Source organism: Camelus ferus, chromosome 5 (genome assembly GCF_009834535.1).
Source record: "Camelus ferus isolate YT-003-E chromosome 5, BCGSAC_Cfer_1.0, whole genome shotgun sequence".
NCBI classification, from domain to species: Eukaryota; Metazoa; Chordata; class Mammalia; order Artiodactyla; family Camelidae; genus Camelus; species Camelus ferus.
The window spans coordinates 89710112-89736773 of NC_045700.1; the positions used below are offsets into that span (position 1 = coordinate 89710112).

A 26662-nucleotide genomic window follows, 5' to 3' on the forward strand; every position below is an offset into this window, starting at 1 on the left:
ATGGGGAACTGGGCAGGGTCACTACTATGAATGCTGATGTAGAGAACCAGGTGAAATCTAAATAAGAATTATGGCCAAGTTATTTGCTCTGTATGTGGCATCTTCATTCAGTAAATTCTTCATCGCCTTTTCTGGTGAAACACATAAATTCTTAAGCTTTTCTGATCACCTTTTAGTAATAGTTGGTCATATTACTTATTTTTTAAGCTCTTTTTTAATCAACGTGTGGTTGATATATTGGGGAACAGAAATCACACAAATAGTTGAAATATGCGTTAAATTAGAAGTCATCAATTGAAATATGAACTTGATCACTCTCATTTATCAGGACTGTTAATAAACAATAAAGTTGATGAAGTTTAGTTTTTCTTTTATATCATGCTGCCGATTATCCTGTGAAGATGGTAACTAACCTTGGAAGTACCCAGGTATTTGGAAGTTTCTTGTCCCCAGTGCCATTCTCTATTTCAGAGTAGTTCGAGTCAACCTTTTATCTGTTAAGCTCTATTCCAAACTAGCTTTTTATTTGGCATCATTTGTGGCGCTGTTTTTTAAGTGCCTATTTACATGGTTGGTAGACCTATTTACATATGTGACCTATATACTTAGTTATTTGTTAGAAATCTTAAAAGTTTAGGGTTGTGTGGGGAAGAGTGAAAAGGGGGAAACGAAAGTAGAAATAGGAAGATAAACCAGTTGTTACCAACATACTGAACACTTTCATCTATTTATCTCATTCCCTATGGTATTTTGCTCTTTAAAAAAATTAAAATATGAATTGTAAAACATACAGACAGCTCTAAAGTACGGCAAATGAAAAGTGAAAGTATTCTTTTTACCCCTTGCCATAGGCAGACTGTACTCAGTTTGGTGTGTATTCTTCCAGACTGTTTTCTCTGAGAAAACGAGGAGTTAGGTTCCTTGCTCGCCATTGTAACTCTACCAAGTAGATTCCCTTAACTTTTCTCGGTGAGATGTTGCAGGGTGTCCTTCCTTCCAGCCCCTGTATCTGCACTACTTTAAAAGAAGGAATTCCTTGACTTTATGGTGTGATAATGTCACATTTCCCTCCATCCCATGTTCCTCTGGATTTTATACTGATGTTCAGTCATTTCATGAAGCATGTACAGAGCACCTGCAAGCACTGGGCTCCTGATGGAGCAGAAGGAAACAGACATTAATTAGAAATCATAAGGAAAAGCAGAATTATATGCAGCTCTGAGAAACACTGAAGAAGGACCAGGTGGTAGGAGAATGTATGATAGAATTTACTTAGAAAGACTTCTCTGAGGAAGTGATCGTTGAGCTGAGCAATGAAGGGAGAGTGGGAGTTGGCCAGGAAGTGGGGCAGGATGTGAGCACAAAGAACGTTGCAGGCATAGGAAACCACGTATGCAAGGACCCTGACAGGAGACCAGTGTGACCAGAGCACTGGTGTATAGATAGTGGGGGGAGGAATTGCACTGGAAGGTAAGTCAGAGAGGTAGGTCAGACGATTCAGGGTTTTACAGGCCATGTTAAAAGGAAATTTTCTCCATCCTAAGAGCAATAGGTAATTAAAGCATTTGAAACACAAAAATGTAAGCATTTTAAGACAAAGCCTTTTAAGTTTTGAGCACAAATGTTAATCATATTTCTGTTATGAAAAGATTGGTCTAGTTGTTATGTGGAGAATGGACTGTAGGGGATTCAAGGAAACCAGTCGGTAGTCTACTCAGTAGTCCAGACAAGAGTTACGGAGACTCTGACTTGGATGGTGATGGTGGGGGGATAAACAGATGGATATGGGGGACTTGATGATGAAGTAGATATTGGGGCAGTGTGAGGAAGATGGAAGAGGATTAATCCTAAGTTTCTGAGATGTTAAGAGCATCAGCAGTGGTATCACTCCCAGAAATATGGGACAAGGGACGAATACCAGGCATCAGGCAAGGTCATGAGTTCTGTTTTAGGTGCGTTAGGTCTGAGGTCCCTTGAAGCATCCAAGTAGAGACATTTTGAGTAGGCTGTTTAATATACTAGTAAGAGAACTGGATTAAAGATAGGAATCTGCGAGGCATCTGCATTTAAGGGTTAATTAAAGATGTGGGTGCGGATGAGATCACTTAGGGAGAGATGACAGAATGAGAAGAGGGCCTTGTGCTCTGCCTTGAGGAATTCCCAGTGTCTAAATGGCCCAGTCAAGGAGGATGAGCTGAAAAGGAGACTTAGAAGGAGCAACCAGCGAGACAGGAAGAAAAAAATTAGAGTTTTGGTAAGTCACAGAGGACAGGGAGGATCAGTTTTAAAAGAAGGATGTAATCAACAACTTCAAATGCTGCCAAGAGCACACATGTAATGAAGACTGAAAATTGTGTTTAATGGCAGGCAGGTCATTGGTAACTGTCTTAAAGTTATAAAGTACTAGTCATAGAAGGCACATGGGATTGAGGTGGAGAGTGAACTGGAAAGATATGTGGGCTATAAAACACAGGTAGGTGTTTTGAGAGGTTTAATTATGGGTAGGCAGTAGCTGGGAGTGGGTTATGCAGTCAAAGGAGAGCTTATGTAATTTTGTTAATGAAAATCTTGATCATATTTAAAATTGAGTTTGAGGGGAATCAAGTAAGAGGGGAGCTGACTATATGAGAAGGAGATAACAGATGGGATGAGATCCTGAGAAAGCAAGGAGGTGAGTGGAATCCAGAGCGAGGAGGGTTAATATAGGTCGAGGGGTATAATGGTTAGCAGATGAGGGAATTCCATTGGTATTTTCCTCCACACTCATGATGTAGGTGACAGTGTCGTCTTCTGAAAGGCAAGAAGAGAGCTTTATGTGTGAAACCAGGATGTCTTTAATCTCAGAAGTCCCTTAAGTAGCTTTCTGTTTCCTTGCTTCTCTCCTCTGTTTTTCAAAAACAGCTTTATTGCAATATAGCTTGCACATCATACAATTCACCCACCCAAAGTGTACCATTCAGTGGTTTTCAGTTTATTCACAGATAATGTGCAACCACAACCATGGTCAATTTTAGAAATTTCATCACCTCAGAAACAAACCCCATGCCTTAAAATACACCCCCACTTCTTACTCATCTTTTACTATCAGAAAGCATAGAGTATGGTCTGAATTCAGATTCAAAATCCTATCATGATTTCAAAGCAGAGTATAAAACTCAGGCACATGAAGGGTTGTTAAAAGCCCCCAAGCTTTGATCTAGTCAAAGAAGCAAAGGGGGCTGAGGTCTACTACATAGGGTCACTGAATAAAATCCACAGATAATACTCAGAAAACCTACTAATTGCCAGATTCTGCCCTGTCAAAGAGAATCGTCTTAAGAATAAAGACTAATACAAAGAAATTGAAAAGGCAACACATGTAATTAGATTATAAAAGAACATTTACTGCTAATAAGTGATTTTTATCACCTGGCTCAGAAAAAGTACATGCTGAGATACTTAAGATTTATATATGGGATGATGACAAACTGCTGTCAGAAATCTAAGGCATTAACAGAATAGAGTAGTAACAGCAGACTGGAAAAGGTAAAGATTCTGCTTAATATTGATACTGAATAAGGTTTCATGATGGGATTAGGAGGAGGATAATTTATAAGCATTTAGAAAAGAAAGCAGTAGTCAGTAGAAACCAGCAAAGACTAAGTAAAGAAGTCATACCAAATAACTTCATTTCATGTCCTCTTATTCAGGAAATATGGAGGAAATAGTATAGTTCATATTTTAATCAGAGTAGTTAGCAAAAAGCCTTTTGAATGTGATTTGGAAATAAGTATAGATATAAGTGGCTGAGCAACCACACCCAAAAGATTATTAGCCGATTGTTGCTGAAAAGAGTGTGATGATTCAAAGGCTCCATTCATAGCTACTTCCTTTTCAGCATTTTGGTTAGGGATTGAGGCATGGGAGACATACCTACCTATCAGATTTTCAGTTAATACAAATGAGAGCTATAGCTGGCATACTGGATGTCCTTCAGAATTCAGAAATACTTCCACAATGTTGAATGATGGGCTGTTAATGAGATTAAGTTAAATAGCGAGAAGTATTAAAGCCATCATTGCAGTGTTATTCAAAGATCTGGCTTTGAATGAATTATATGATATAACTGCAGAAATTCTTCATGGCGGTCCTGAGCTACAATGACATTTGCAGCGTTTGCAGGAAAGTGGCTGTCTGGTGTCTTCTGCATCATTCCATCTGGATAGAGTTGAAATGTTAGTCCTGCCTTTAATAAGGAGGACAGTTAAAGAAGCTGAGCGGAGGTTTTTGGAGAAGACTATTTGGGGAAGACAGACAAGCTGTTTTCAGTGAGGAGCCTTTATGTGGAGGAGACGTTAGGAGACTGGCTTATCTGCAGTGCAGGCCCAGGACCAGCAGACACTATGGTGAGGCAATGTTTGTCTCACTATAACATTTTCTAACAGTTGTCTGATTCTAAAATCTGTTCATACTCATTACTGGACACTGGAAATATTTAAAGTGAAGCAATGTGACCATTTGGTAAGAGGATTATGAGGTTGTAAAAGGGAACACCGTGGACCTAGATGATTCTTTAGGTAGCATTAAGCATTGCTGTCCTCTGACTCTGTGTTAAGTAATCTCCCTGAGGTATATTTCTGGTCATAAATACTTCTGTTTATTTAGCTTTTTATAGCCTTCATATTTTTCGTATACATTTAATAACCTGCTTTCTCTGTGTATTGGCTGTAACTGTTTTGTTTTATAGTGGTTCTTTTAAGATTTACAGTATATGCATTTAACTTTTAGTTTGTCTTCAAGAAATAGATACTGCTTCACATAGAAAAACCTTACAACACTAACCTCCCTTTGAGTTACTGTTGCCACATATTCTTGGTCTACATATGTCATAACCCCAGAATACAGTTACTTAAACAGCCAATTATTTTTAAATACTAGGAAAATCTTTTATATTTATTTGCATTACTATCTCCAGTGTTCTTCCTTCTTTTCTGTATATACAGGTTCTCACCTTGAATCTCCTGCCTATAGGACTTCCTTAAACATTTCCTATAGCACAGGTCTGCTAGTGACAAAATCTTCCAGCTTTTCTATGTCTCAAAAACTCTTATTTCATCTTCATTTTTGAATGATATTTTTACAGTGGGTTATAGGATTCTACAATGACAGTTTAGTTTTGTTTTTCCCCAGAACTTTAATGATGTTCTTCCACTATCTTTTGACTTGCATCATTTCTGTCAAGAAGGCTGTTGTCATTTTTTGATTCTTTGTAATGTTTTTTTTCCCTCTAGTTGCCATAAGTTTTTCTCTTCATTGAACTTAAGCAATTTGATTTTTCCATGCCTTGACATAGTTTTCTCCCTGTTTCTTGTGCTTAGAATTTTTTTTAAACTTCTTGCCTCCATGGGATTACAGTTTCCATTAAATTTGGAAATTTTTCAGTTGTTATGTCTTCATATGTTTTGTCTGCCTTCCCCCTCCTTTGGGGACTGTAGTTACACATATGTTAGACTACAGTTACACATGCATCAGACTGCTTCCAGTATCCTGATGTGCTCTTCCCCCCCTTGTGTGTTTCATTTTGGATAGCTTTTGCTGCTCTGTCTTCATATTTACTAACCGTTTCTTCCATAATGTCTAATCTGTTAATCCCATCCAGTGTCATTTTTGTTTCAGACCCTGTAGTTTTTATTTTTTTTATTGAAGTAGAGTTGTTTACAGTGTTTCAGGTGTACAACAAAGTGATTCAGTTGTACATATACGTATCTATTACTTTTCAGATTCTTTTCCATTATAGGTTATTACAAGGTATGGAATATGGTTCCCTGTCCTTAGATCCTTGTTTATCTATTTTATATATAGTAGTATCTGTTAATCCCAAATTCCTAATTTATCCCTCCACCCCCGCCTTTAGTAACCATTAGTTTCTTTCTATGTCTTTGAGTCTATTTCTGTTTTGTAAATAAGTTCATCTGTATCATTTTTTCAGATTCCACATATAAGTGATATCATATGATATTTATCTTTCCCTGTCTGACTTCCTTCATTTAGTATGATAATCTCTAGGTCCATCCATGTTGCTGCAAATGGCATTATTTCATTCATTTTTATGGCTGAGTAATATTCCATTGTGTGTATATGTGTGTGTGTGTGTGTGTGTGTGTGTGTATACACACCACATCTTTTTTATCCATTCATCTGTTAATGAACATTTAGGTTGTTTCCATGTCTTAGCTGTTGTAAATAGTGCTTCTGTTGAACACTGGGGTGCATGTATCTTTTTGAATTAGTTTTTTTCAGATACATGCCCAGGAGTGGGATTGCTGGATCATATGGTAACTCTATTTTTTAGTTTTTTAAGGAACGTCCATATTATTCTCCATAGTGGCTGCACCAATTTACATTCCCACCAAGAGTGTGGGAGGGTTCCCTTTCTCCATACCCTCTCCAGCATTTATTATTTGTAGACTTTTCGATGATGGACGTTTTGACTGGTGTGAGGTGATACTGTAATTTTTGTTTTTAAGTGTTTGATTTTGGTCTTTTTTTTTTTTTTTTTTATGTCTTCCTTACCTTTACTTAACATGCTCATTTTTTGCCCTGAATATATTGACAGTAGTTATGGTAACTTTCAATGTCCTTATTTAATTTCTACCATCTGTGTCACTTTGCAGGGCTATTTCTATTGATTGGTTCTTCTCCCCCTTAATGGTTGTGTTTTCCAGTTTCAATTCTTTCTAGGCTTGCTTTTCATTGTTTGGCAGGACTAGAGCAGAAATTAGTCCAGGACTAATTTTTTATAACAGCAGAGACAAAGCCCTTTGAGAGCTCTGCTTGCTGCCTGTGAATATGAGGTTTTCCATCAGGTTGATGTGAGCCTTGTGTGAGCTCCATGGCTCTGTTCCCCGGCCTGGGGTGCTTTCCTTGTATGCATGTGCTTATCAGTACTCAGCTGGAGAAGCAAGTGCGTCTTTGCAGGTCTCTAACACCCGTTCAGTGCCTCTCTCTGCTTTCTGGTACTTTGCACTGCGGAACTAACACGTCTCCTCGGCCTCCGTATATGCCGAGCTCGGTCTCCTCATGAGGAGATTGCCTGTTCTGCCTGTCTTTCCCTTCCTGTGATATGGCCTAGAGATTCTGTCTGGGTAATAAGCCAGGGCAGTTGTGAGGTTCACTTCATTTGTTTCCCTTCTCTCAGGGCTCGCTGTCCCGTGCTGCCTGAAGTTTCATGTTTAAAATTCATTGTTTCATATATTTTCTCCAATTTTTGGCCCTTTTCATGGGGAAAGGTAAATCTGACCCTTGTTCTTCATCTTGGCCAGAAGTAGGAACCTTTTAGTGTCTTTTTATTTATTGCTAATATTTTAGCTTTCCATTCAAGGCCTCTTTCTGCTTCATTTCTGCCATTACTCCCTTATTCCCTCCACACCTTTTCTCTGACAGGCCCTGTGCTGCTTCCTCTCCCTCAGCCCAGTCCCTGTCAGTCCTTTCCCCCAGTCTCCTCCCCAGCGGGTCCTTGCTTGTCAGTGTCTCCCAGTTCTCAGGGTCAGCTCACATGCCTCTTCCACGTTGTTTCTCTCTCAGGGGAGGCAGAATTGAACCTTTACTCCCTGCTTCTACTATAACAACGTTGTTTTCAGAATTCAGGTGTGCAGGTTGTGAATCTGGCAGCCTTCTCTGTTGAACGCGTATGTCAGTCCCTACATGGGCGCATGCGTGCGCGCGCGCGCGCACACACACACACACACACACTTCTCTCTCTCTCTCTCTCTCTCTCTCTCTCTCTCTCTCTCTCTCTCTCTCTCTCTCTCTCTCTCTCTCTCTCTCTCTCTCTCTCCCTCTCACTCACTCACTCACTCACTCACTCTCACTCAGTGTTTGACTCCTGAGGTTAAGGATGGGGCTTTCCCACTCTCTTGTACAAAAATCTGTGGGTACATAATATATGGGGAAGGTATTTAGCAAATGTACGTATGCTGTTTATGTTTGTTTAAATGAATTACTTTTCTCCTCTCCTACAAAATCAGGCTACAGAAGAAGTTTCCAAAAATCTGGTTGCCATGAAAGAAATTCTGTACGGCACAAATGAAAAAGAGCCACAGACAGAAGCAGTGGCACAGCTTGCTCAGGAACTGTATAACAGTGGCCTCCTTAGCACCCTGGTAGCTGACTTACAGCTTATTGACTTTGAGGTAAGAAATCAATTTTTATAGCTCTTTTCCGTGTGTTCTCTCCTTTGAAACTCCTTACGATTCCTGTTGGGCTCTTGGCTCAGGGAAACTGACCTGCAAGCATGCCCGGGCTGTCTGCCTAATTAGCGGGGCCAGGGCAGGAGCTCAAGGGCGTCTCGGGCTTAGGCCAGGTTCCCCCCGCTACCCCCCTGTTTCACTACATTGTATGTGAAGTTTCTTAGGTATTCATTATGCCCTTTCATTTAGGTTGTACTTAATATACAGCTGCTGTTTTACGTAATTCACTGGTCCTTGGCTCTCAAGGAATAAACAGTCTAAAGAAGAATAGACTTTTAGAGTTGTTGAGATAGATGAGATCTTAGAGAACATCTAGTTACGCCTAATTTTTTTAACTTGTTGAGAACTTATTACAGCAGAGATTATAGGTGTTTGTTTGGCACTGCTTTTAAATATTTAAGTTAGGGTAATAACCTAAACTGACAGGAGATTATATACACAATTTTGAATTTCTGGCTTCTGTTGAACATTTGGCAGCACTGGGCGTGTGGTCCTGCACGGCCCCCTCCGCCTGCCACGCGGGAGGCATCCGCACTTGAGTTTGCTACAGGCAGCACAGCTTGCTCTTCTGCCTCAGGGCCTGCTGCACTCGTTTGCATTTCCTGACCAGCCCTGGGAGGCATTTGAGATCCTTTCCCAGGCTTATACAGCCAGACCATACCAGATCTGATGGTTAGATATTCAGTGAATTTAATAGTGAGAAGAATGGTCCTTGATACTGTTCTGAGAAGCGTGTAATGAAGGTTTCTGGCATGGTCATGAGCAGTCTCCTCTTTGACTCTTTGTCGTAGGTGTGCTTTGTTTCAAGCCCCAGTGTTTATTGTTCTGAGGGATTGGATATCTATGTAGGTGTTTGAAAAACCAGGGGGGAAAATGACAAACTTATAGACAGATTTAACTTCGGAGAAGGATGGGAAGGTGTGGTTCATAGGCTACTTGAGTATATTACCTGTAGATAATAAAAAAGAATAAAAATGTATTTCTGTCCTTTAGAACAGATAGAACTATGATATTTCCACTTAATAGCTGGTTTCATGTATTTTTAATGGAGTATCAAATTCTAACAACAGTTTTTATTTCTGCTGCAAAGGTGGGAATGCACTGGAACATCTAGTTCCTTCTTTGTCTACCCACCCAGCTCCCCAACCTGTACCCCGAGTTTAAAGTCACTTGGGACTTTAGAGACATGAATTTAAAAGAAATGTGTGCCCTTGAAACTGGTTCTTAGAGATTGCCGTTACTACTCCAGACCTAGCACAGGCCCCAGGGGGATCTCTGGAAAGCCAGCATTTCCCTTACTCCCCAGCATACTTGTCAGCCTCACAGCAGGTGGCTGCTCTGAAACATCTCTTGGAGTCTGCTTCTCTATTTGTTGATTCTTGTGCAGCTTTCTCATTATAAGATTCACCATATAGCGTTAACATCGCGCTATTTTGTTTAGTAAAATACAGTGGTATAATTCTGATCTCTAAACTATTGCATCATGTGACACTTAGTACCTTCGTTATTAATCCATGTAAAGCTTTTCCCAAGTAGACCTAGTTTAATAGGATATATCTACTTACCATTAAAGCTTAACTTCTTTGAGAATTCTTTCACTTTTCTTATACTAGCAGAGTATAGTTTCTCCTTCTACCACTATAAAAGGAAGCTATCTGTATTGTTTACAGTATGAGCATCCTACTTGAAGCTTCTTGTTCCGTTTGGGTGGGAATCAGACCGCTGAACAATGTAAGCATATAGCAATGTTTTGTTTTTCATACCTGAGTCAGCATGATTCTAAGAGTTAGAAATGGTTCAAATTATATGAAGTAAGATTTCACTTTGTCAACACATTATTCATGTCAAAAATATTTTACTATTAAAAGTTAGAATTTGGAATTATAAAGGAAATAAAATAAGAAACTTTAATGTCTATGAACATTTTAAACTAAGATATTCAGTCACAATTATAAATATGCAGTGCCTTGATTTTAGTTTATTTGGGAGAGTGGATGGGCATTTTGATACTTAGTCAGGTAAATATTTTTGTCTTCCTAATAGGGCAAAAAAGATGTGGCTCAAATTTTCAACAATATTCTCAGAAGACAAATTGGTACAAGAACTCCTACTGTTGAATACATCTGCACCCAGCAGAATATTTTGTTCATGTTATTGAAAGGGTATGTATAATGTAATAAAATTTGCATTTTTGACTTGAAAAATACAAAGGGAAGATGGTCTTGGGCAAAAACAGTATGGTAAATGTGGGAAAGCATTTTCTCTGTAGTTTGAGCAGCTCATTTTTCCATAGATCTTGAACACATTTCTGTCCTTAAAATTCAACCTGTGAGCTAAACTGAATTTGAAAATGCCCATGGGGTTTTAAAGTTAGGTGAATTGTGATGCTTTAAAGTCTCAAATCATGCATGACTGAAGAAAGAGGTAAGTCCTTTGTGGCCTCGTTTCACCACTCTAAGATGTAAAAACCTTAATTATATGAAATACCAGTTAAATCTTACAGTTAAAGACATCTTATTTGGACATATGTGCACACTGTAAGGCAGTAAAGGCTGCCCAGTAAGTGGAGCGTGGACGCTGTATAGCTTAACCTTCTTCAGTCTACAAAGTCATGTTTATGGCATTGTCCCCTTTGCAGTGCACCTGTGTATGTCCATTCGCTAACCCACTTAATTTGGTAATTCACACTGCATCTTCTTAGAATTACTGTTGGACTAAGCAGGCATTTATCTTTGGGTAGCCTGTCAGTTTCAAAACAAACAAACAAACAAACAAACAAAAACTAAAAAAAATGCCTTACAATTGAAGCTTAAAAAAAATCCTCTCTCTCTTCTCACTGATTGTCAGAGTAGCCTCTTGTTGTTTCACACCGGAGCGGTTGCCAGCTCTGGGTACGGTGTGCACCGGTGTGTGCTGTCAAGTTGACGGGCGAGCGTTTTACTGGCATGACTGTGGGCGTGCATCAGCCTGCTCCCCTGCCCCGAGCTGGGCAGCTTGCCTCACTCTGATTCGTATCTCTGTGGTTTAACACTTCCCCCAAGTTCAGACTTGTTCAGGCAAATCATGAGTCAGTGCGTGTGTTGGATGCCAGCATCCTATTTCCTTCATTCTAGTTCTAACTATCTATGTTGCTTCTTCAGATGTTGCCATACAGAATTTTTGGCATCTAATTTTTTGTTGTCTCAATCTAGCACTGCATGTGTGAGCATGTAGTGAGTAGCCTGACATTTTGGTGTTCTTAGAGCAGCTTCCAGATGTCTTTGTGTATTTTTAAAGCCAATATTCCTTTTTCCATAGAAAGCAGTGGTTATTAAAATCTATAAATTAGTTAACTCTGCCTGTGTTTTCACTTTAGAATAGTAAGGGGTATGATACGAAAAACATTGTTAAATATCATATAAAGTCAGACTTTTGAGATACAATGTAAAGAAAGGTTTAAGACTCTCCACTGAGCTGGCCAGAGCAGAAACCTCGGCTTAGGGAGGTGAGAAGCATGGGGAAGCCCTTGGTGTTGGGATCCAACAGAACCCCTCCCCCACCCTTTTTAGTTTTTAATGTGGAAAATATACATAAAACTGGAGGGAATAATACAAGAAACCCTTCTCTCCTGTCACCCAGCTTCAGCAGTTACTAACATTTTGTCATTCTTGTTTCGTCTATTCCTTGCCTCCTGTTTTCCTCACACACATCACTCCAGTGTGCAGCACTAGTACATAATACATAAAGGATTGTTTAACATAATTATAGTATCATTTTAAAAACCTCACATCTTATACCCAGTCAGTGCTCAGATTTCCTTCATTTTCACCAAAAATGTCATTTTTCAGTTACTTTGTTTAAATCAGTTTTCAAGCAACTTCACAAACTGAATTCGGCTGCTGTGACTCTTAAGTGTCTTTTAATCTGTAATAATTCCTGCCCTCTTCTTTTAACACCATTTATTTGTTGAAGCAAGTGGGTTATTTATTTTGTAGAAAAATCATATATTTTAGATTTACACCCTGTGGTTTCATGTATCATGTTTCTCTAGCCTCTGTTCTTTTTAACTGGTGATCAGGTCTAGAGGTTTGATTAGATTCGGCTTCAGTTTTGAAGAATTCTTCACGAATGGGGCTGTGTACTTCTTACTGGGTAACACTAGTTGTCCTTCTTCGGGTCATGTTTAGACTGGTCAGTGGGTGCACGTGTTGTCCGTCTAATCTGTCTCTCATGAAGTTCTCCATCAACCCTTCACCTAAACGTTTTCAGTACCCACTGAGGATCACTGCCTAGATTGAGAATGGCGATTTCCTAATTCTGTTATTCATTCTCCATATAGTAAATGTGTTTTGTTCCTCATCAGTGACTGCTGTAGGAAAAACAGAATAGATGCTTGATTTTTTTCACTTGAATTATCATTTTTTTAGTATAAACAGTTGGTACCCTAGCTACTTCCTTAGATGAGCAATGAGTATATTACTGTTTGAAGCATCATTATAAACTCAAGTTTTAGGGGGTTTTAAAATATATTTGATGTGTTTCAATCCATTACAGTCATTATGACCAAATTTTTATGTCCAAATTGCCCTGTCTTGGGCTATCGGGAGCTCCTTCAGATTGGCTCCTGTGTCTTTTTGGCAAAACCTCATTAGGCTTTGATAGCTTCCTTGCTGTCTGGTCCCTTGCTCATTTTGTGCAGGTTCCTGCATGAGACCCAGAAACAGCCATTTCTTCCAGGAGTCTTGTGAGCTACCTTTTTAAGATTTTTCTGCTTTTGTTGATTAATTAGTTTGAACTACTTTCATGCAATGTGATTATCCACCCAGTCTAGAAGTTCTTTGATGTTAGACATTTTGGGGGGTTATGCTGCCAGTATTAGCGTGCATTTGAAAATGATCTTGTTGCTAGTGTTAGTCTGCATCTGTGGGCAGTAGGTTTTTTCACTGGCGATTTAAATGTTAATGTGCTCTCCACTCTAGTGCTAACAGGTTGTGCAGCATAACTGTTTGCCTTGTACTCATTGGTTTGTGGTTTAATCATTCAAGATAAGCTTGACAAATTGCCATCAAAGCCTGCCCTACTTGTTGTACGAAAGTATCTTACCCTCGTCTCTCTAGTCTCCTGCCTGTTACAGATCAGCTGAAATGAATTGTGCGATCAGCCATTTTGTGAGCAGACATTCTCGTCACCTAAGAGCCAGTCAGCATTCCAGCTGCCGTGCCGCAGGTGACACAAAGGAATGTCGTTTTGATCTGGTTGAGGGTCTGTGATGAACATTTGTACAACAAAAGGATACTACTACTAGATACCCGTTCTGTTGGATTTCAGGGGATAAAACGTGGGTTTAGGCAGTAAGGCAAGAGTTGATAACAGAGTAGGACTTAGGCTTGAGATTCCAGATAGTTTAGAATATGCATAGACCGAAAAAAGGGAGTAAGTACCGGGGTGAGAATGAGCACGGTGATCAGCAACAGCAGGGAGATAATCAGGATGTGCCCTGGCCCAGCGGTGCCTCTCAGAGGAAAGGTACCTCCTGCAGGGAAGCCTGCACGTCATAGCCCAGAATTTTGTCCATTTGATTAGCAAGAAGGAATCATTTTAAGGCCCTGAGCTGGAAAGGCTATTGATATACTTGTACGTTGGGTAGATCTGTTTAGATACAGCTTGAACAAAGATGCTAGTTAGGGGGCACTTGCATGAGGAGGTGTGACTTCATGCAGCAGTGGGAATGGATCAAAGGAAAGGAGACTGAGCTATCTCAAGTATTAAAAAGTAGTGGTGAACTGAAGATGGGAAGATTAGGAGTGGATAAAGAGGGAAGGTTTAGAACTGTGCTGTTCAATACAGCACCTGCTAACAGCATGCAGGTATTTTTTTTAATTAATTTAAATCAAATAACATTTAACAATCAGTCATACTAGCCAATTTTCAAGTGCTCAGTAGACAGCACAGATACAGAACATTTCCATTATCAAAGAAAGTTCTGTTAGACCTGTTTTAGACACAAGTAACTGAAACAAAATAGTGATGCCAAATTAGACCCAGAGAGTTGATGGTAGACTTTAACTGAAGTTGTCCAGAAGCAACAGAAAACACCTAACTACAGTTCAGGGTGGCTCTGAGTGGGGCAATTTAGGAGTCATGCTGGGAGCCATGAGGTCATAAGGCCGGTCACTAGCAGGCCAGAGGCAACGGAGGAAAGACCTCAGCCAGGCAAGAAATGGGAACAGTCAGGAGGTAGAAAGGAGAACTGGGAGAGTTTTTCTTTCTTTTTTTTTAAAGAGAGAGAAGCAAAGATCTGCATGTCAGGAGACTAGCAGAATTTGTGTTATGAGGAAAGACCATTTATTTTAGCCAAGAGGAGGCCCTTCCTAGTAGCATGTTGGGAAATGGAGTCAATGGCAGGAAACCAGAGGACACTGTGAGTGGGGAAAGAGATTAAACCTGTGCCTGCATCTTGAAAGGAAGTGGAGGAACAGAGCGATGTTTCTGAGCAGAGTAGCAGAGTCCAGTCCAAGAGGTTTGGTGTGTGTCAGAACGGAAAAGGCTGCTAGGCTGAGGGGAGAAGGAGGTTTTCTTTCTACTCATCGGGCAGGAAGAGGCGAGAGGCGTTGAGATGGGTGTGAAGGACGGCCGTGCTTGGAGAGCTGATGAAGGATGTCATGGGGTCGCCTGTGTCCACTGAGAGAGCCCTTGGGCCATCCCTGACCTGGCACTTGGTGACATCCTCAAGACGAGGCTGTCAGCTTTGTGGTATTTATGTGTTGCCAAGAGTCTATTTTGAGTGTTATCTTGAAACAACTGAAGTATAAATGCTATATATTTCATAGACCCATTTAGGTACTATGAATTTAAGAAACTATTTTGTATTTCATATTGTTTTCTGACTCAGCTTTTGGTTTTTCTGAAGTGTTGAGAGCACCACATGTAAAATTAACCCTACTGGAGGTGTGATCCTGAACATTTCTCTTTAAACCTTTTAGCTTAAGTAGTGGACTTCAATTCACATGATCATCCTCATGGCTATTACTTTTCTTAGGTTTGAAGCAGTCACGACCAACTATTGTGTGTGTGCCCTCTAGAGTCAAGTCCTCTGAGCACCTATTCTGCTCTAAGAGGAATGCATTTTGTAACCTGCTCTGGTCAGTTAGGACACATCTGAAACTTCCTGTTCTAAAAATTGGAACTGTTCAGTGTTGGAGTTTTTAAAAAGCAGTAATTGGGGAAGAAGGCAATCATATTTGTCTTTTTTTTCTTTTTGCAGGTATGAATCTCCAGAAATAGCTCTAAATTGTGGAATAATGTTAAGAGAATGCATCAGACATGAACCACTTGCAAAAATCATTTTGTGGTCAGAACAGTTTTATGATTTCTTCAGATATGTCGAAATGTCAACATTTGACATAGCTTCAGATGCGTTTGCCACATTCAAGGTAACATAAAAACTATAGAATTCTAAATACATGCAAGTCAGATTAACGGGTGTGCTGTTTTTTTCCCTAAACTTTCTACCCTCCAAGACTGTGCACGGCTGCCCTCTAGCGGGGAGAGAGACTTTATATTCTGTGTGTGTGTGTGTGTGTGTGTGTGTGTGAGACTCAGATATACACAGTAGAGTCACAGCTTAAAAGAGGTCGGAAAGGTAGATTCTAAAGTCTTTCTAAAAGACAGAAGTCCTATATGGTCAAAAGTACAATTTTCTGTTCAATTACCAATCAAATACGGTATATAGAATACAGTACATGTAAAAATCAGATTTCTCTCCTGCATTGGAACGTATAAAGCATCAGACGAAGCAGTTGGCCTCTGTTCAGGGCTGTGTTAATTTGGAATATGCGTGTCTTTAAATACTGGAAGCACGTTCAGGACAGGGATTTCACTATTATGAACAGGCTCGAGGGCGCAGTGGACTTACCTCTCCCATCTCGTGCTCAGGCCAAAGCTTGTTTATTAAACGCAAGGGGTAGGGGGAGCGGGGGCGGGGGCGGAGTCACTGGAACTGTTCCTCCCGCTCCTGCCTGCCTTGTCTCCCTGTTGTATGTCTGTATAATTTAAGTACACATATGGTGTGGTTACCACGGTATAATGTGCACAATTTTGTTTTGAGTTGCACAGTTGAGTGCTGTTTAAGGTATATAAATAAAGCAGTAATCTTTATTAGTGTTTTTCACAATGAGAGCGAGTCTTTATATGTTACATTCCCTTATAAAGTGTCTGACCTCCTAAGTGAATATTTAGAACTGCAGTTTTCATCAGAATTTAACATACTAACATGCAGATGACTGTGTTCAGGAACCATGAACACTGTTACAGTGAGAAGTGGCCACTTTTCTTGTGAGGGTTCAGTTTTATATATAAGGAGCTGCTGAGGTAATGAGCACACAGCTTGGCATCTGAATAAAATTTGTCCCTCGGGGCGAATGAACATTCTTAAAATAGGATGAAAGCCTGGGGACCTTTCACATTGAATGAGAATAAGGTAATGATGTAAGAGGTGCCTAGGGATTATCAGAGAGGTTTTCAGAGGCCTTAGGGTAAGACCTCAGATATTTATATGCTGATGTACAATGCAAAATGAAATGCATTTGAGATTGTAAGGTAGAATGGTAACAATAACATCTTAGGGATCACTGCACTTGGTGGGATGGGACTCAGGGTTAGGATGTACTGGTGGAAGGCTGTGCCCCATTCAGAAGCAGCAGACCTGTTATGAAGGGAGGTGTAGCAGCACCGTGTGTCAAGAAGGGATGGAAAGCCAGCCAGGACCCGAGAGTGGAGCACTCTGGGAGCAGGAGGGTGGGGGCAGAGGGGAGGGGAGCAGCAATAGTGTGAGAGAATGCAGCCGGGCCACCTGCCCCAGTGGAGGAAGGACATGGAGACGTGCTCCTGGCACAGATGGCAGAATTGGCCTAGAGGTGAGAGAGGTGCTCACTGTGTGCCAGAAGTTGATTCACAGTACTTGACAGTCTTGGTTGGCCTTGCTGATAATTTCATCTCAGTTAGGGTAGCTTCTTTGAATGAAATTCTCATCAAGAAGATGGTGGTGATAGGATCACTGTGGGTAAAGCAGCCCTGTCAGGGCATGGTAGCCAGTGCAGGAGGGACCGGGCAGAGGGAGGCAGGTGTTCTCCACTTGAAGAAGGGAAGCTTTAGAAACTGTGTAGGATTCTAAGGATGAGCTCAGGACAGAGAGGAGTGAGGAGCAGGCCTGGCTTCTATATCTCAGCTGCTCCTGATGACCAAGAAAGGGGGAACTAAGGCCCCTGAACAGAGAGCTCTCCAAGGAACAAAATTAAGTACAGCCCAAAACTAAGCCGATATAGGAGAGGCACAGACCTGTCAAATAGACTGAAGCCACACCCACCCCACCCCACCCCACCCCAGGAAAGGCCACCCAGCGCAGGGAGAAGGACCAGCAAGGATGGTCTCACCTTCGCACCAATGAAGGTGCTGATGAGGAGGGAAGGAGGACCACTCCTCTCTGGTTTGCCGCCGTTCCTCTTTGCAGAGAGTATTTTTATAATGGAAGAGAAGAAACCCTTAGTTCATTCTCTCCTTTGAGAAAATGTGACCAGAGCTACCTTCCTAGAAAATGCATTCTACACACAAAAACCTCCAAACAAATACAGCTCATCCATAACCCTGGATTTCAAGTCTGAGGAGCAGGTGCTGAGTCTTAAAAGGAAATTAAAACTACCTGCTTGAAATGTGTCCAAGATTCATAGCTCGAGTGAATGGGTACTGGGGGATAGTAAATCAGCAGCAAAATATTTGTTTGAATTTTTTTTTTTTTTTGAAGAATTAAGGAGACGGGAAAGGGTGTCAGAAGGCCAACAAATTTATTTCCAGTTTTCCAGAAGGAAAGAAGGTAGATTCCCCAGAATGGCTGCTTGCACTTGGATTTTAAAGTTGTATCTGTGTGAGGTTCTAGAAAATACTGCTAAAGAGATGATTTCTGAGCATTTTGGAAAGGAAACCACGCACCCATAGCCCGCATGGATTCACTGAGAGTAAGTCAGTCCTACTGGTCTCATAGATGCCAGTAGATCAGGGGGCTTGAAGGCACAGCTGCCTGGATTCAGTTCCCAGCTCTGCTGCTGATTTAACCGCAGTCCTCTCATTTGTCAAAACATAGGTAATAATACTAGTATGTCAGGTTTGTGGTGCCCCCACATAGTATGTCTGCAGTAAACAGTAGCTGTTAGGATTATTCCTTTAGGACAGTGTGGATGCATTAGATGTTGAATAATTGTACAGGTCTCTTTTCATGGAAACAGTGAAGGTAGGCACTAGATAAGGTTTCAGAGTAGTAATTCATGACGAGTTCATAATTTATAAGGTGACAGAAAATGAACTGCCACCATCCTGGAGAGAAATTTTCAGTGGATTTGTCTTCACTCGGCACAATTGAACATTTCTGTTAAAGACTTGGATAAAAAGCGACAAGGCATACTTATCAAATGTATGCCATGATGGGATAGAGAGCAGAAAACAGAGGTCCTAAAATAAGGCTTCATAAAGACCCAGAGAGGCCAGAGAGAACAAGGTGAAGTTAAACACGGATAACTGGTGCGGTCTTTCACTTGAGGACCCAGCTCTGTAAGTGTGAGATATGAGAATAAGGCATAGTAACAGTTAATACTAAATGTAGTCGTTACCAAGTGTAATCATTACTGAAATGCAGGTAATTTCATGTCCCACCCAGACAACCCTGTGAAGGAGGTATTGTTATTATCTCCTTTACAGATAAGGAAACTGAAGCCTAGAAGTGTTGGGTGAAGTCAGACAGTTAATGGGGAATCCAGAATTTGAACCGAGGCAGTCTGACTCTGACTACAGAGCCTACTTGAGTAAACAAATTCTGAATATGTCCAGTAAAATTAAACAGCATGGTGCTGCCACCCCAGAGCTACCTATGACCACATAGTGTGTGATCTGAGGAGCTGTTGACGGTCTCGCCCCACTATGAGCTTATAAGGTAACAACACATAAATGTGTTCCGTTCCAGGCGCTACACTTTAAGAGGCACATAGACAAATAGATGACTTTCAGAAGACAGTAGATGGTGAGGGGGACTCAGAACCTGTCATTCGAGGAGTGGTTAAAGGAACTGGACGTATTTAGCCTGGAGAAGAGAAGACTCGGTAGGGACTTGCCATGAGAACACTACTTGTCTTTAAAGTGGGGTCCTATAGAAAATGGGTTAAACCTATTTGTTGACTCTGACAGATTCTGGAAATAACCTGGGGATAGGTTTTGACTAGCACGGCAGGAACTTTCCAACTTTAAGAACTGCAGAGGTGAACCACACAGTGGGAAGAGTCGAGTCTCTTGTCCTTGGACGTAGTCGTCAAGCACGAGTTTGGGCCACACGACTTGCTGAGGCCCTGTGAAAATCAGCTCCCTGGGAGCAGCGTTTCTTCAGGCGTTCCAGGGCTGTCTTTGTCACATGATGTTTGGGACCCAAACTCACGTAATTTTCGGGAATCTTTTTGATTCAGCCCACCCTAAAAGTTGGCTGCTCAATCTGCTGGACTTGGGAGATGATCCCTGACCTTTCTCTGGGTAATAGAATTTAGGTAGGTTGGGAAGCCAGAAATCCTGCTCTTTCTGCCCTCCCTGCTGGCTGACCCAGCAACTTTGCTGGTCTGGGACCACGTGCACCCTGTCAACTTTGCACAGTCACTTACCAGATGCTGACTATATGACCATTTCCCTTCATTTTCTAGTCTGTTGGTGTATGACCCTCTACCCTGCTTTGAGCTCTCCAGAGCTCTTGGCTCTAGTCCAGATCGCAAGGTTCTTCCCACCTCTCAGGAGGTAGAGGCTCTGCCCAAGTCCCCACCTCCTCTTTTCCCAGCTTAGTGTCAGCCTTGTTCCTGCGTGCTGGCTCCCAGCAATTGTTTCTTCCCTGCTAATGTTTTACTCTCCCTGCCAGGCCCCACATGGCCCTTCTTAACAAAGGGCTTTCCTCCTGTCCGGCTCCTGCTTTCACGGTCTCAGGAACCCTTTCCCGTCTCTCCTACTGAAGGCTATGGAGATGTGATTCCTAGATTGGCGGTGGTTTCCTGAGCTTCCTGGTCTCTTTAAGCCAGATGATAAAAAGCAGAGTCACCGATGGGGCGATATTTGAGGCTCCCCCTTGTCGTGTGTGGCCCAGCTGTGACACTTGGCCCGTGCTGGAGAGACAGCCTTCAGGGCAAGCAGTCTCCTTACTCAGACCAAAGGAAGAAATCTTCCACAGCATGTTTAGGATCTCCGCTTTTCAGAGAAACACCTTCTACCTGCCTGTCCCTGAGAATCCACGCCCAGCTGAGAGCCGCAGTCTGTAAGCCCCCTCCTCGGGCATTCTCTTGCATCAGGTTCATGACGGAGCAGCGAGTGCCCGGTTCCTGTCGCTGTACTTCCTCGTGCTGGCCTCCAGAAAGACTCAGCCACGAAACAGTCGGCCTTGCCTAGGTCCAGACAGAGCAGTCCTTAAATTGGCATATTCACTGTTTCACAAGTCTGGAGTGCCCACCCTGTGTTGGGCGCTATTCCTTAGGTGCTGGGGTTCAGCAGTGAGCCGTCCAGACAGACCCTGCCCTTGAGTCTCCTACACAGGCAAGACCTTCATAAATAGATCACAGTAGCATCTTAGAGGAGGGACACTCTCTTTAAGAAGCATGCTTGATAAATTCGCTTAAAGTTGGCACATTCCTCTCTCCCTCACATCTGATGCCGTGGACCCATATACTCACATAATACAAATTCTTCTTCCCCCACTGTCTCCTCCTTCCCCAAATGGGGAAGCCTCATATTTCTTTCCAGATTCTTGAAGGTATTCAAAATAAACTCCAGGTTTTCTAATTTTGCCTGTTTTAATCCCCAAGAGGGATTTGGGAGGAACTGGGTAGCTCTTCCATGGTCATAGAACACATACCCTATCCAGCAGTTTGGACACCTGTAAATCTTTGGGGTGGAGTTAGAAGCCTTCTTAAAGCATACTTTGAAGATTGCTTAATGTGATGTTTTCCCAAACATGTTCCCTGATTCTGTTGGTTCATTCATTTATTTATTAAATATTAAGCTCTTACTATGTGCTGGGTACTGCATGGGTGCTGGGGATTCAGAAGTTAGTGAAAATAGACCTGACCTTTGTATTTATAGAATTTACAGTCTACCAGTGAGTGAGACGTTAATAAATCATCCCACAGATGTAACGTCATAACTGTGACCATGCTTTGGTGCCAGTGACCAGTCAGGAAGGGCTCACTGTGGAAGTGATGCCTGAGTTGAGGTCTGAAGGTAGTAAGTAACCAGGCCGAGGGGAAAGCCTGTGCAAAGAAAGCCTTTCAGGGAAGGATGTTAACAAAACAGGGAATGGAATTGCTCCCTGCAGAATCTCTTGAGACCTGATGGATTCCCACGGGGGAACCAGAGTTGCAGCAGCATTTCCACATTTGTTGGCCATGGAACATTCCTTAGAGCGCTTTTCAGGACCAGTGTTGTACTGGACATACTTCAGGAAACACGAGTTCATTGTAACCTGGGTAACTCAGAACATAAAGAGCAAAGAAAACAAATGTGGAAAGTTGTTTTGGAGAAAGGGAATTAATTATTGGCACTGACCTCTCCGGTAGGCAGCTCTAAAAGAATTTTATTCATTAAGTCACCAGAGATCAACTGGCCGTTCCTGCTGTCACGTATTCCCATTCTCATCCCCACCTGAGGAGACCAAGGCTAGTTCATTGCTAACTTCTAGGTCCTTGAAGGCAGGGACCACATCTTTCTGTCTGTGTAGCCCCAGCACCTAGAACTTTACCTGGCACATAGTAGATGTTTTCTGAATGAATGATCCTTGAGTCATTTCCAGGGAAAGCTGTGGGATGAGGCCTAAGCTCTATTTCATAGGGATGCAGAATTGGACTCTAGTTCACGCTGACTTTGGTTCTACGTGTCTGCAGCATTAGTCCGCTGACTTATGAGCTAATGTTGTAATATGATGGGACTTTTGAAAAACTTTCTGCCTCTGAAAAAGGATTGCAGTCAATATGAAACTGAATTTAGGAAGAAAATGGGACCTCCAGTACTTTTTCTAATAAAAGAAATTTCCTTTCTCCACCAGGAGCAGTATGCTATTTGACAGTTTATCACAAATGTTTACTTTTACTTCACTTCAGTTCTTGATTCCCTTTCATTGGGTTTTTGTCTCCATTGCCTTTCATGTTTGCTTTTTAATTTTTCCTTCTAAGAACTGTAGACCTGTGACAATCTTAATCATTACAATAACAATTTCAAATCATTAATGATTTTATTTGCTCTTGCATAGAATCAACATTTTCAATACAATTTATGCGCAAGTTTTAAAGTATAGTAATTTTTAACTACAGTTTTTATCAGGTAAAATGGCGTGGAATGTTTAGGATTCTCTTTTCTAAAAGAACTTGAATGCTAAACAACTGTAAAGAGTATATTTTCTTTTTCTAGGATTTACTTACAAGACATAAGTTGCTCAGTGCAGAATTTTTGGAACAGCATTATGATAGAGTAAGTATATTAAATGCTATTTTAAAATAGCAAATTGTAGATTTTGTTACCAGAAATGAAAGATTTTAATTAGATTTTGTACCAGAATATTTATTTTGGAAATACAATGTTTTTAATTGGTGCTGTAATCATTTCTCTACTAAAACAAAGTATAGGGCATTACTTGGTCAGAAGCAGAATTTTATCTTTTTGATGACATACCCCCTTGCATCTTTTCTTGCTTTAGAAGAGGAAAATAAAGGCACTTTGCTGCTGAGTGGTAATACACAGTTAAAATAAAAGGACTTCTTAACTTCCCCTTATTTTCCGTTAGTTGCTCACAGTCCTGCTGCTTCTAGATGGACGGAAAGGAGGCAGCAGCTGATAGAGCACTAGCCTGGAGAAGGCGGCAGCCAGTTCTGCCCCTGGCCCGCTGCTGACTCGTGGCCGTCACTGCAGGGGGACTGAAGTCTGCCCTCCTTTGTAAAGTGAAGACATTGGCGTGGCCCAGCCACACGGCCCCCTCCAGCTTGAGTTGATGTCAGACTTCCCGATGGAGAATCCCCAGAGGTCTGTGACCAGTTCTGAGTACACTGCCAGCCTGGCAGCTCCGATCGTCACAGCAGCAGTGTCCTGTGTTGCCTTCTGCCACATGTCAGCTCTGCGCACCACGCAGCCACGAGCACTTCCTTCTGCGGAACTAGTTACATGTATGCATTGTCCAAGATCTCAGGGCGCTCCTAGAGAAGTTACAGTAACAAAGGGCCACCTAAAATTTCTGACTCTTCCCCACGATTTGGCTTGGGTTTCCTCCTTCCACTAGTTGTTTGAACTTTTAAAATCCTAGGTATTATTAACACCTCATTGTTCACTGTACTGGTCAACGAAAGTAGAAGAGTCTTGGAAGCAAACGTATGCTTTCTAATTCTTTCATTCCTTCCCCTCCCACTCCAAGTAGCGTCGTAACGCAGTGCCAAGTACGTAGTAATTCCCTCATAAGTAGCTTCTTAAATGGCTTAAACATTGCTGGTCACTTATTTTTATTTCTGTCTGGGTGCATTTGGATGTGGGTGTGTTTCTTTCTGTTGGTGCCATTTTGTTGGTGCCTTTTACAGTAGTTAGAAGCGTGGGCCTCAGCACCAGACTGCGTGCAGCTTGGCTTCAAGTCCCAGCTCCACCGTGTGCTACCAGACCTTGGGCAGCCACCTTCATCCACCCTCAGAGTAGCTCCTGTTTACTGCAGGGTTGTCCTGAAGGTTAGACAAGAATGTGTGTCAAGTTCATGACATAGAGCCTGGAACACAGGAAGCATTTAATAAACACTAGCTATATTATTTTTATTACCACATGGTCTCAAAGATTGTTTTAATTGAACATATGAGTATCTTATTTAAAGCCTGCCAAAGATACAAACTAATTTCCAAGAAATTTACTACAGGCAGTGACATCAGTTTAATTTTTAAATATTTTCCTGTGTGTTATTAATGGATGACATCAGTTGACAAGATTTTAGAAAATTTTTGTGCGAAACTGACAGAAAAGTATATATATGCACAATGCAGTCAGGTATGAGGGAGGAGATGGCAAGTGGGGAGATGTGTGCAGTTTAAATTATGCCAGGGGTGGAGTTATTACACAAAATAATGCATGCTCTAAAATCTGTTTATTTTGGCTTTGAGCTTTCTAATAATCAAAGCATAGGGGGGAACAAAACCAATTGAAAGATCAGAGTATCTGTAAAGCAAAACATGCATGTTCAAAAGAAACAACCTTTTTTAGCACAGGACCTGAAACAAATTTCTCCAGTTGGCATCCTTAGATGGGAATTGAATTACAGTGTCGTGTAGGCACGCAGTCCCCGAGGGTGACTCTGCAGTAAGTAAAAAGCTGGGCTGAAGCGCCGCTCGCGGAGAGCAAGCTTGGAGGAGCCCACACAGTGCCCGTCCTCTTTCCGTCCCATCCCTTCTTCCTGAGCCAGGGGTCTAGTCTAACCAGACAGCTCTCCTTGAGAATAACTTCAATAATTCCTACCTTCTGTGGGACACCTGCTTATTTAGCAGTGCTGAATTTGTCCTCTCTTCTATTTTTAATTATTTTCTCTTCTTGCTTTGCAAGAACAGGTAACTTTTTTCTTTGTGGTTGTCCTTTGGACTAGCTGAGTTGTAACAGATACGAATTTTCTAACACCAAGAAATGAGAGCTGACTCAACAATGAGAAAACAGTATGAGGAAAGGGAGTTAAGTTTTGTGCATATGGAGTTTGGGTGACAGAAGAGGACCAGATTTAGGGTATCTGCATTCCTCGCTCGAGCAGGGGGGTTGGTCCGAGGAGCCTTTTTCACGGAGGTAACCAGCAGGTTGTCACGCCGAGGATGGGTGTGAAACAGATGGGAAGAGGTGAGCTTGGGCAGCAGTTGGCTTTTGTAGTGTTAGAAGTTTGTACTCAAGCTTTTTAATGTTACCTACCAGTCTTAAAAAAAAAAAAAAATTCTGATATGTGTTTTCTTGTCTTTTAGTTCTTCAGTGAATATGAGAAGTTACTTCATTCAGAAAATTATGTGACAAAAAGGCAATCGCTCAAGGTATGACACATTTCAAGTAATTTATCTCTCTCCACTCCGTGCTTGAAATGTGTATTTGGGGAAAGGGATATATGCTGGTAGGAGTCCTAGACCTTTGCAGGGAAAGTCCACGGTCATGATTTTTGTGGAAAGGAGCAGGCTTCAGCAGTGGTCCAGGCAGGGCCCCTTCCCCTGCTCACTTCCTTGCACATTAGGGATACCAAAATGGAATATACAGAATTTTGGAGAAGATTTAATTTCTTAGCAATGAAGTATTTTAGATTTCGAAGACTTTTTTTTTAACACTTAGACGCATATCAGCGAGTTGAAGGCAGTGCGGGTGCTGTGCTCCCCGGGATGCTGCTGGGTGGCTGGCGCGGGCTTGCTGTGCGAGGGGAGGGCACGGCCGGGGGCAGTGACACTGGGAACCATAGACAGGTTTGGCTGTTTTGTGTCAGAATAGGATGTGGGCAATTCCATTTGAAATTAAATATAAGATTTAAAACTCTAGAACAAGGGTTGGCAAACTACAGCCCGTGGGCTGAATCCAGCCCACTGCCTTTTTTTGTAAATAAAGTTTTATTGGAAAGAGATACATTCATTTATTTACATATCATCTGTGGCTGTTTTGGCTACAACAGCAGATATGAATGGTTGCCCCAGAGACCATATGGCTTGCAAAGTCTGAAATATTTACTGTCTGGCTCTTTACAGAAAGTTTACTGACCGCTGATCTAGAAAGTTCATACCTCAGTTAATAAATGCACACCCCTCATTCTGCCAGTTAGTGGTCCTGACGGGAGCTATAGATGGAATCACAAAGGATCTAGGGGGAGGGGAAACTGTAGTTCCATTTATATTTTTTGCCAGGTCCATTTTAAATTCTACTCTGCCCAGAGACCTTCCCCTCAGAGATGTCTGAATTCATTTTGATCAAGACACTCCATTCCTAATTCTCCTCCTACTATGAGGATATCACTCTTGAAAACCATATATTTCTGTGGAAATTGACTAAAGGACATGGGGAGCATCCGTTGTACTTTGTGTCCTTTGATGAGAATACTCCCTGCCATCCAGATTTCCAAAAGATCCCTTTCCATCTGACCATCTACTTCCTTCATTCTCCTTAAGGCTATGACTTCTATAACTGAGGGCCAGTAATGGCCACAGCTTGGAAATGTGTCACTACTGAAGTGTCCTGGTCAGGCTGGGGTGCTTTCCACTCGTTGCTCTTGCTTGGGCCTAGCCTCCTGGTCTTCCGTTGGCCCAGTGTCAGGGATCCATAACCTGTTCTCCATCTCCAGGTGTGCAGCCTAGATGGTCACCGGTGATTCTGATAGCTTACGGGAACAATCCTCTCATTTTCAGGGGTGGATGCAGTACATC

At 41.7% G+C, this 26662-nt stretch overlaps 1 protein-coding gene across 1 annotated transcript in view; it reads left to right on the forward strand.

Annotated features, from left to right (window-relative positions):
- CAB39 (calcium binding protein 39) overlaps nucleotides 1-26662 on the forward strand; it is an 85527-nt gene that overhangs the window by 53404 nt on the left and 5461 nt on the right. Inside the window, exons 3-7 of the mRNA XM_032480456.1 lie at nucleotides 8007-8171; nucleotides 10272-10390; nucleotides 15472-15640; nucleotides 22677-22736; nucleotides 25232-25297. Coding sequence (XP_032336347.1) covers nucleotides 8007-8171; nucleotides 10272-10390; nucleotides 15472-15640; nucleotides 22677-22736; nucleotides 25232-25297 — 579 coding nt within the window. The remainder of the gene's footprint in view (nucleotides 1-8006; nucleotides 8172-10271; nucleotides 10391-15471; nucleotides 15641-22676; nucleotides 22737-25231; nucleotides 25298-26662) is intronic.